General features: G+C 40.0%; 1 protein-coding gene across 3 annotated transcripts; it reads right to left on the bottom strand.

Annotated features, from left to right (window-relative positions):
* Positions 1-1,073: 1,073 nt before the first annotated feature.
* tbc1d24 (TBC1 domain family, member 24) lies at positions 1,074-9,733 on the bottom strand. 3 transcript variants are annotated; one of them, XM_020606191.1, is made up of 8 exons: positions 9,504-9,733; positions 5,155-6,258; positions 4,583-4,588; positions 4,157-4,315; positions 3,654-3,717; positions 2,815-2,910; positions 1,723-1,966; positions 1,074-1,232 (listed from the first exon to the last, which is right to left on the bottom strand). In XM_020606191.1, exons 2-8 carry the CDS (start codon positions 6,132-6,134, stop codon positions 1,078-1,080), a joined length of 1,704 nt encoding a protein of 567 aa, XP_020461847.1. In that variant the 5' UTR covers positions 6,135-6,258; positions 9,504-9,733; the 3' UTR covers positions 1,074-1,077. The 3 variants fall into 3 exon arrangements, with proteins under 3 accessions (XP_020461847.1, XP_020461848.1, XP_020461849.1); XM_020606192.1 differs by having other exon boundaries at positions 9,678-9,697; XM_020606193.1 differs by lacking the exon at positions 4,583-4,588.
* Between the last annotated feature and the right edge of the window lie 1,161 nt (positions 9,734-10,894).

Below are 10,894 nucleotides of genomic sequence, written 5' to 3'. Positions count from 1 at the left end.
TCAACTGTATAAAATCATGTTTTCACATGTAGAATATGTTTCTAGTTATTCAGGTGATGTTTCACTGGAGCACATATTTGAACATACAGAGAGACACACAAATACATAGTATAACCCTAACAGCAATTTGCCAACATGGCACAATTTTGATCTTTTGTCACTATGTTAACACTGGAAAATAACCAACAGGAAAATGGTGAGGAGGATGAAGAAAAAAAAAAAAGAACTTAATTTAACCCAATTATTTTTAAACCAAAAACATTTTTCTTTTGAAATGTTTGTAGTTATTCATGTGACTATTCATACACTATACAAAGATGAAATTACTATTCTTTCAAAAAAAAAACAAAAAACTTTGACATATGGTTCAAACTGGCAACAAAGTCATCACTGATATTCCCAAACATTTACATCATTGAGTCATTTAGAAGATCATCCACACATATACAATAAATCAAAAAATGTGGGGCAATGCAACAGTTACTAGATAACCTGGTACAATTTTACCAAGTCTTCACAAGGATGCTTCAGGATTTAAAAACACCTGTCATGTCATCAAATGAACACTTCATGCATTTTACTGTAAACTCCATTTATCAACATGGCCCAGGAATTTTCTTAAGGACTTCAGAGCTAGCTACACAGTACTTTTGGCAGACTGAGCTAAATCACAGAACCCAACATGCTGAATTTACCTTTACAAATTTAAATGTATTAGCATGGCATGTGCATGAAAAACCTCTAGATGAACCTTACATCAAACACTTCACATTGTGACAGGATTACTACACCATAATACAATTGTGTAAACAGAAAAACCAAGAAATTTTTTTCCCCATGTTGTAATTTGGATTAAATGTAATAATTTTTTAAAGAGTAAAACATAAATGTGTAGGACAGATGTAGTGTTTGCCTATCTCTGATTTCACTTCTATCCCTTTGCTAGACTTTGTGACCACATTTTCTAATTTAATATGTTGAACTGATAAAATCTTTATTCATGGAAATGCACATACATGTCCATGGCTGTAGGGATCTACTTGTATGTATATGTAGTGTGTGTTTATGTATTCAATATTATGAGGCCATGGCATCTTGGAAGCCCCACACTTCCAGCAGTGCAACCTGGAAACTCTCTGCACACAAGGGTGGATTGTCAAAGGTGGTGCAGCTGCTGGTGTGGCCATGGTTCAGGTCTGAGTCGATGTAGAGAGCGTTACCATCACCTCCCCCTGACGAGACACAAAGCATTTGGATGAGTTAAAAGTCAGAAAGCACAAAAGTACATTTCTGCTAATGATTTTCATGTAAAACAATTATAGTCATGGCCAAAAATATTGGCACCCCTGCATTTCTGTCAGATAATGTACCACTTCTGGAAAATCCTTTGGTATTCTTATGTTTATCTCTTTGTTTGGACTTGAACATAAAAAAAGCAGAGGAAAAAAAAAAAAGCCAAATCTGATACATTCCACATACAACTCCCAAAATGGACTGGACAAAATTACTGACACCCTCAACTTAATATTTGGCAGCGCACCCTTTGGACAAAATAACTGGAATCAGTCGTTTCCTGTAACCAACAGTGAGCGTCTTACACCTCTCCTTTGGAATTTTGGACCACTCTTCTTTTGTCAACTGCTCCAGGTTTCTCAGATTTTGAGGGTCTCTCCAAACAGGGACCAAGTACACAACAATAGCATGCAGAAGTTACCCACTCACCCACTATAATGGAGTCAAAGTTTCCAGCCATGAACATTGAAGTATTCTTGGAGTTAAGATTGAAGTGGCGGGCAGAGAGGAAGGGTGACAGGTCTCCAGCAGGTTTCCCTGACAGCTGTAGGCTGTTCTCTGACTTTTGATCCTCAGAAGAGGCTGGGTCCTCCTGACTCTGGGTCTTGATGGAAGATGCTAGCTCAGGGTGGCGGATTACCACCCACTCATAGCGCTCCATCTCTGGTTTCATCTAACAAAGAAAACAAAAAGGAGTAACTGCTACTATACGGCAGTCATCAATTACACACCTGGACAGCACATGTTAAATACAGATAGTATTACAAATGTATTCAAGTAAAACATACAGGTGACAATAAAATGGTCTTATGAATCAGGGCACCAATTTGAATTTAGCATTTAACTGAGAAAATCAATGTGAAAAACTGATTGCCATTTTGTTAATGCAAAGAATATATTGATTGCCTTTGATTCCCTCCTCTCCAATGCTCAACTATACATCTGATAAGACACCTGTCCCTGCTGACTGTTTTACGTGTGTCAGGTATGGTGTCAGGTGAAGGCCTGCTCACATACTACTGGATCAGGTTACAGGAGTTTCCGATCCGTGTGTGCTGAAGCATCAGTGTGGTGAGATGACAGTGTTTTCTGGTGTGCAGGCTCAGACAGCCCTCACCTGTTTATCAACGCACATAAAGTCAATTCATAAAGGCCATTAGAGACCCAGATTTTTTTGTAGCCATTTCTAGCCTAGGTGCTATTAAAACTAAAGCTAAATGCTGCAGCATCACAAGCAAAGAAAACATGATGTGTGGATGTTTTTGCACTGAGCAGAGGGCAATGTCCACATGGCGATTTCTGACCTGCAAGGCAGACTTTTCAACTGTGAGCCTGAATAGCCAACTGAGGCCAGCAACACCAGCATCGTACGAGTAGATAGGACCCTCTAGTGGCAACAGTCTGTTACTACTCATTATGAAAACATTTCCTTTCATTTGTCCCTAAAATTCACCTAAGGAAAGATGAGTGATTCCTTGCTGACAGAAAACTATTAAGACATTATACTAAAAATAAACTTACCCTGAAGACAAAGCACTCCCCTGTACCAAAGAAACTCAATGTATTGCCTCCCCTCTTCCGTTCCTCCCAGTCTGTGGACAGGAAAGCTCCACATACCTGAGGAGAGAAAAAAAAATATAAATAAAATTGTGTGTGTGTGTGTGTGTAAAATCAATTGGCACATATGTTCATATGCTTTGGCTTTATTCTGCAGAATCCACCAAAGCTCATACTAGGGGAAGATTTCTATCTGTAAGCCATCAATGTTTGTGCTGTGCCTTAATCCAATCTTTCGAGACCTGGGTAATCATGACCATTAGAATTAGATCAGAAATTAAACCTGAGTCCATTTTGAAAAGCAGAAAGCTACTGTGGACCTCTCTGGTTTTTGAAAGAAGACACCATGTGGTAGGTCTGTACAGAACCACACCCCATATGCAACAACATGTTTGGTAGTGTTTGTCACACATTACTGCAGTCAGCAAAAAACTATTGACTACCAGCTTCCTTTTGACTGATGTAGCAACTAGGACATATTGTGCAATAATGTCAAAGTTCAAGACAGAAACCAGTTTATGGGAGTGATAACAGTACTAGTTAATTTTGACTCTGCTTCAGCTCACTTTGTACCTTACACAAAAGTAACCGGGTCCCAACTAAGGCTAAAAACAATTTACATAATCTTTAACACTATATTTGGCTATGCATAACAATAACGTAGAAAAACCAGAATATTAGGATGGCTTACTGATCTGAGCTGCATTAGTCCTACGTGTATCCTTCCCTTGGATAAAATGTAGCAGGTAAAAATGGTTGAGGGATTGGTGAGAGAATTTCCTGTCAGTATGTGCTTTACTCACATCGCCATCGGTGGTCTGGATGAGGAGCAGCGTGGGTTCATGGCCTTCACAATGCGAGTAGAATCTGGAGGAAAATGCTAATTCAGTGCAACATGTCTAATAAAACATCAAATACTGAATCTAAGGATTAACAAAACAACATTTTACCTTATTAAAATAAGTTCCATTTGTTAAACTACTGAATTAAAACCTAAAACAGGAAAGTGAAATATTCTTTATACAGTAGGACAATGCCTTTATTGCCTTCCCAATGGATTATAATAAAGGTAGGCCTGCTGGTTACTTTATCCGTTCTGTTTGCTCCAAATGAAGAGGTTTTTGTTCCAATAAAGTTGTTGTTATTTTTACTTTGTGTGTGTGTTTTTTTTTTTTGTTAAGTTTATAGCTTTGCTTCTCTGTTTATATTTACTTACCTTTTAGCCATAAGTCAAAGATTCAGTGCAAAATAGGGACTGAAGCCTACATCTTGAGCAGCAGCCAGACATGAACACTGGACATCATACCTGGTCAGGCTGCAACCGTGCGTGGAGGTGGTGAAGAGAAGTTGTGGTTGGCACAGGGCAAAGCGCTCAGGGATCCACGACCAGATGTTCCGCATTTCCTTGGCACTGACTAGCTCTGAGGAGAAGGTGTCAGGGTCAAGTGCTAGATGCACGTTCCGACTGGAGACGCCCGAGAAAGACAAAGCCAGAGATAAAGAGGAACAGAATAAGAGACAGATCAAATGGCTGGTGATGAATAAATCTTTAAAAGCAAGATAATAATGGTGCAAATGTATTCAAAGCAACTGTGTATTTATTTCAGTCTGGTGGTGCTGACTACTCATTCAATATATTACCCATAGTGCAATTGAAACATTTATTCTGAGTGTAAAAAAAATTACTTGTAAGAAGGAAAACATATGGAGCAGGACAGAGAACAGAACCCACCTAAAACTGTAAAAGAACCAACACAGTGAACAGGAGTGGAGTGAAGACGAGACAAGATGATGGACGGAAAAGTCCAAACCAGACCCATAAGAAATAAGAACATGATGTTAGACAAGGATGCAAGAGCAAATTAAACCATTCCCCAGAGCATGCCAGAGTAAAAGGTTAAAACACATCATTCTTGCAATTAAGCAAATGGCATATGCTGTACAGTTATAATCATTTTTTTTAAATTAAATGTCTTCCATTTTAACATTGCACCTTTCTCATTCTGTGCATACCACTGTGATTTAATTTTTTGTGTAGAAACTGTCTTACATTTAATCATGTTCAACAATGCCCATTCTCACAGCAGTGATATTCACATTAAATTAGAATTTGAATTATAAAAATAATTCATGTCTGTTTCTGCAGTGTGTATACAGTAGGTGCATGATACGGTACATGTGACAACAATCAATGCTCTCATTGATGCTACAAATGCTTTGCTAAATAAATGTGGCCTAGTTTCTAAATAAAATCTAAGAAAAGATGCTCATGACTGGCCACGTAAATCATATGATTGATTATACCACTTATGTTTGACAGTGATTCCCTTCTGCTGCAGGGACTTTTCATTTGCAAGCTGCAGCAGAGCAATCTCTTTTCGGCTAAACAGGCGGATGGAGAAGGCCTTCTCTAGCAGCTTGTCAGGTGTAATGGTGGAGGCGATGCCCTTGACAAAAGCCTGGATGTCTGCCTTGACTTTGCCTGAATCCTGCTGATCCTGGCCCCCCTGGGCTCCTGCTTTATGCCTGCGGTAGAACTTGAGCAAGGCTATAGCCACACGAAAGAGAATCTTGTAGCCCTCCACCAAATAAACGTCCAGGACTCTGACGACGTGGCTGAAAGGTAGGTCACCAAGCACCCAGCGCTGCCAGTCAGCATAAACTTCCAGCACATCCTGAGCTGTGGTTATGATCAATTTGTGGGCGGCCGGGCAGTATTTGTTGGCCAGATCACCAAAAGTCATGCAACTAGACTCATATGCCAAGAAGGTCTGGTCTAGCAGGCGCTTGTCTGGATCGTTGCAGGCTAGTATGCGGCTGACGTGCTCAAAACACTGAGCTTCATCTGTGCTGAAGTGCAGGAGCAAAGAGGTAACAGCCGGAAGTGATGGGCAGTGGGAGATATCTGGAAACTGTCCAGCCAGGCAGCTGATAATCCGATGAGCTGAGGCCACCGCTTCTGCCTTCAGGCAGTACTGTGGCACAGGATTTCCATCCACAAAGTCTGGCAGTTGGATGTTGGAGGAGGGCTTCTTAGTGGCTGAATTTCCCACAAGGTCACGATATACTTCTGCATCTGGGGTAACTGTACGGCAGGGAATGGCCTTGATGAGCTGCTTGTAGACTTGTGCCCGTAGTTTGTGGTTTTTAACCCAGTAACCCTGCCGAGCCATCTGTTTGAACTCTTTCAGGTCTTTACAATCTACCTTTGTGGGCCCGCTGCTTTTGGCCAGATCCCCCATTTGGTTCCAGTCCACAAAGCTGCCATAGTCTTCTTCAGCCATGGTGCTGGAGCCTTGCTGAACTGCCCGAGTAGGAAAAGACGAGGGATTCTCTGGGTTTTACAAACCTTGTATCCACCAAACACCACGTAACAAGCTTCTTTTTCTTAGCTGCCCATGATGGTTACTGTAAAACACAAAGGAAAAAAAGAGTAAATGAGTGTATAGCACCATAAAAAACCCAAATCAATCGACTGAGTCATTAACAGTCGATGTCAGCAGCGCCAGTATACTCTAAATAAATATGTTTCATACTATGCTGTATCTAATAAAAATTAACATGTTCTAATTCCCTTTGGACCTATAAAAGCCAGTACCTGCTGAATTCCTGCTAGCCTAGCGTTTGTATCTGGCCACCTCCTAAACTACATCAAAGAGTTTAAAGGTAAGTGAAATAGACTGCATTTATGTAGCGCTTTACAATTTGTACCTGCTTTCCTACAGGATACATGGAGATGCACATCCAAATATCATTTGCAATATACAATATACTGTACATTGTTGTTGCCAGAGTAAAAGTTGTTGTAGAGCCATCCAATCATTTCAGTTTTTCAACAAGTTACAAGAGACACGCATCCAAAGATCACTTGCAATATACTGAAAGTGACAGCCATAAAAATCATCAAATCATTTCACACTTCCTCCAAACAAGTCACATGAAGGTGCATAACAATACATGACTGCATGTAAAACCAGCAGCATTTATGGTGAGATTAACTGTCCTACTCAGAATATCATCTCTAAATTACACCATTTACCTTTACAGGCTGTGAACTGCACATCAGAATTTCACCTTTGACAAAAGATGCAACACAATCCATTAAAAGAAACTGAACTGGCCAAAGTTCAAAGTTCTCAGAATTAGCCAATACAAGCTCATCAGTTCCATGAACAATCAGATAAACAAACAGAGGTCCACTAAGCCAAAGCCATGATAGTCACCGTCTTTCAATAGTCTCAGAATGCATTACCGAGACACAAGTAGCATATAGATCAGGAGGTATCAGAGGAGTTTGAAGGCTGCACCAAGGGATCTCAATCAGCTATTAAGAGCATCATGGAAAAGCACAAGCAACAGGCGCAACAAAACTTGTTTACATCTGATACAAAGAGCAAAAGACCATGACTGCCTAATATGGAAACTGCAAAGAGAAATGAACTGATTTTTTTTTTTTTTTATCTGTGGTTTGAAATGCACACTTTTATGGAATATTGCAAAGTTTTAGATATAGTAATTTATAATTGTTGTCAGGATAAATTATAATAGCCTCATGCCCCTTCACTAAGGTTTGTGGAACTATGCGTACCAACTGAGCAATGGGGCCAGATGGCATTCATTTTGCAAGTGTCTGTGCTAGAATCCATCAGCACATCCATTTCCTTTGCAGATTTACAGTTTTTGCCGTCTGTAGGAATATCATGTTCATTCTTTACAGAGCTTTCTAGGTTCTGGTATTACCAGCTGGTTTGAAAACCTAATGAACTTAAGGCTCAAATCTTAAGTCAGGTTAAGATGGCCAGTAAACCTATGGTTCACCCCCCCCAAGACAAGAGAGTCGGAGAGTCTATCAGCAGACTAATAGGATCCTATCTGACCCAATCATGTGTTGAACTCTGAGTATGTCTTAATGTTTCTGGAAGCAGATACAGGGTGTCCTTGTGTAAGCACAATTGTTAACCTCTATCAGTTAAGCTTATTAATGAACAGCCCCTCAGTGACAGACAGAAAGGCAGGGAGACACTCAGATACCTGCAGGCTTTTCACTGATCTTGTGTTTGTGAGCATGTAAACAGATCTGTTTATAAGATTGGCATACTTTGAGATGTATGCATAGAATTTTGGCCATTCTTAACAGAGCTGGGTTCTTATTTAATGTCAAATTCCCCGAATACTAGACAATTTTCTCCTAAGGGAGGCAATAAAAGTAAGCCACTAGGCTTGCATTCATGGTAAATGATATCTGACCTATCACTGGGCTCTGCAGTGGGTACGAGGGCATGCTGCCCTAAATCTGATGGACTCCATTACAGGCAAACCCCATTCTCTAGCTATAACCTGCTGCACCTTTAAACTGACCTAACATATCTTTAAGCTGCTTTTACCTCTTACCCTCTACCAAGCAAAGGGTAAATAATCAGCTTGACTGCAACACAGAGCGAGGCCCACTCCGTTGTCCAACCACGATCTTGGTCTAGTTCACCAGTAGCCACTAGGAATTAAAGGATAAGGCTGGTCATCTTCTAAATTAACATTATTTTCAACACTTCCCATACAAAGATGAAAACCAACAATGATTTGCCTCTACTTGTGATTAATGTCTGTCAATTCGTCAGTACTGGATTAGCTTATTCATTTGTGCCACAGACTTCCATTGTTGTTGCTAAAACTGTTTAACATGCATCCTGACATTTAGTTTGGGAATGGGCGACAGCTGATAAACATATATCCTTAATGCTATTAATTTAACAGCCTACATGAATAAACCACTGTTCTTAACTTGTGCAGCAAGTATACAGCATAACAACATTAGTGTTTGTGTATTAATGTTAATTGTGTGAGGGTGATTCTATTCTTAGGTTTGACATCTTTGACGCAGGTCATTTGTCTCCTTCTCTCATGTAATCTGTGATAAAAACAAAAAAAGGTTTGAAATGCAAGAATTGCTTATAAACTGAGTAATTTCGCAGGTTTCCAGAAAGTTCCTCTATTTCTAAAAGGTGAAAACGTCCATATATAACGTTGAGCTATCAGGATATGGTCATGCATTTGTTAATTTTATTTTGAAAACCTGATAAATCACTACAATCGTTTAGGTATCCCTGGTGCTTTACGTAGCGTATCCTGAGATGGCTAACGTTACTGCAAGTCAAATGTGAACATTTATGGCACTGGATTAAACGAAGCTGACTACTAGGCTTACAGGACATGTACTGGAGCTTGCACATCAAACTGTACTTTGCAAACCTGGGCAGACAAGGCGAATCAAGCGTTGCAATTTTATCTCGGAGGCTCAATGAATGCAGAAAGACACAAGCACCAACATTAGCCAGTCAGCTGAGGTGATAGTAGCTAACACAGTACACACTGATCACGGGGTATTTAACATCACCGCTGCAATAAATGGCCATTTTCCATTCGCATTTGCCAATTAGCATTGCTAGCGTTAACGCTAGCTAACTGCAGGCTGCCCCTATGTTAGCAGCTAACGAAACGTTCAACACCCATACACACATTTAGCAGCCCGACAGCACAACGCAACACAGAGAAGAAGCAATGCAAATACTGAGGGAGACCACAACAACCCAATAAAATACACCTGCCAACGTTGCTGCACCAACTAACTAGCATAAATGTTACCAACCATGCATTACCTTGGTCCGCGCAGGCTTTCTTGCAGTTTTGCTTATGGTGAGAAATTTCAGCGCGAATTTGTGCAAAGCTAAGCTAAGCTAAGCCGGAGCCAGCAACTACTACCGCCTCTAATGTGCAAGAATGGAAAGTTAAGGGGATGGAACTGTCAACAAATAGACTAACAACATTCCTACCCGCATGCGCCTTGCCGTGGACATTTATATTGTTGCCTTAAGCATGCGCAGTGCCCCCAACCACCGGAGAGCTGGTTAAATATTCAGTTTACAGCCATTTGTCCACACTCTGTGGTTAATTCACAAGAGTGGACCACTTTTTTCTTTAGGAAGAGTCACAAGACTGTGAGTGGGAAAAAAAGCACTCAGTTAAAATATACTAAAATTATATCCATATCCCACACTTTCATAAAATATTTTGATTGAAATATTAGGAACGTCACAAGATATTAAAATCATCAAAAGTGTGACAGTATAGCAAAGAATAACTTCAAGAAAATACAAAACAAGCTATATTTATTCAGCTGTAAGCTGATGGGAACATGAGATGGGAACGTGAACAAATGTATTATTTATTATGGTGACTTGACAACTTTTGTATACATGTGGGAGAAAGATAAAGACAGAGAGAAGACATATGAGATTAAGGGATCTTTTGTGTCTTTTTGGTGTTTGTTTTGCATCTCTTTGTGGTCATTTTGTATCCTTTTGTTGTCAGTTTGTGTCCATTGCATTAATTATTCTGAAACTGAATTAATTATTGTCAAAAAGGTAGCTTCTGCTGGCATCATCCCTGTAATTTACCCCATGAAAGGTGTATATGAGGAGTTGGGGGGACTGATTGACAGGAAATGTATCAAACTGCTTTGTTGAGTAATAAATTCATTTTGTAAGCAAAAATGCCAAGAAATATTTCTCTATTTTCAGCTTCTCACATTAATATTTGCCAGTTTTCTTAGATTGTCATGATAAAGTAGACAATGACAAACTTTTTTCAGGTTTGGACTGTTGATCGTCACTGAAAGGCATTTTTGGATCACAGTTACTCTATTAATTAAGAAAATAATTGGCATATTAGTTGATAATGAACTAAAGATTGGGAGGCCTCCCAGCAGGGGACTTTATCCCACTCCTGCAAAGCGTTTAGCCATTGATGCAGGGATACCTTAGGCAGTTTCATGGTTGTCGTTGGTCCTGGTTTGCTCGGTAGACGCGGTACCAGCCGGGGGTGCATTTGGGTTCTTGGGAGGGAGCCTGGCAGAGACAGATGACAAAAGGCTTGTCGACACCCAGTTTGGGTGTATTTGCCTTAATGTATGTGATGTAGGAGCCGTATGTAAGATGCTACGCTGACAGTCTCTGTGCGTTTTGGCTTGACCTTATCACGCTAATTATGC

The sequence above is a fragment of the Monopterus albus genome, unplaced genomic scaffold, assembly GCF_001952655.1.
Source record: "Monopterus albus unplaced genomic scaffold, M_albus_1.0 scaffold76.1, whole genome shotgun sequence".
Taxonomy (NCBI): Eukaryota; Metazoa; Chordata; class Actinopteri; order Synbranchiformes; family Synbranchidae; genus Monopterus; species Monopterus albus.
Note: the sequence above shows the minus strand (reverse complement) of the source record. Positions and strands in the feature narration are given on the sequence as shown.

Excerpts from the sequence above, each read along its gene's own strand:
- tbc1d24 (XM_020606191.1), bottom strand. The coding sequence starts at position 6,134 with ATGGCTGAAGAAGACTATGGCAGCTTTGTGGACTGGAACCAAATGGGG. Across the intron at positions 3,718-4,156 it reads CACGGTTGCAGCCTGACCAG|ATTCTACTCGCATTGTGAAG; the intron begins GTATGATGTCCA and ends ATTTTCCTCCAG. Across the intron at positions 2,911-3,653 it reads TCCAGACCACCGATGGCGAT|GTATGTGGAGCTTTCCTGTC; the intron begins GTGAGTAAAGCA and ends TTCTCTCCTCAG.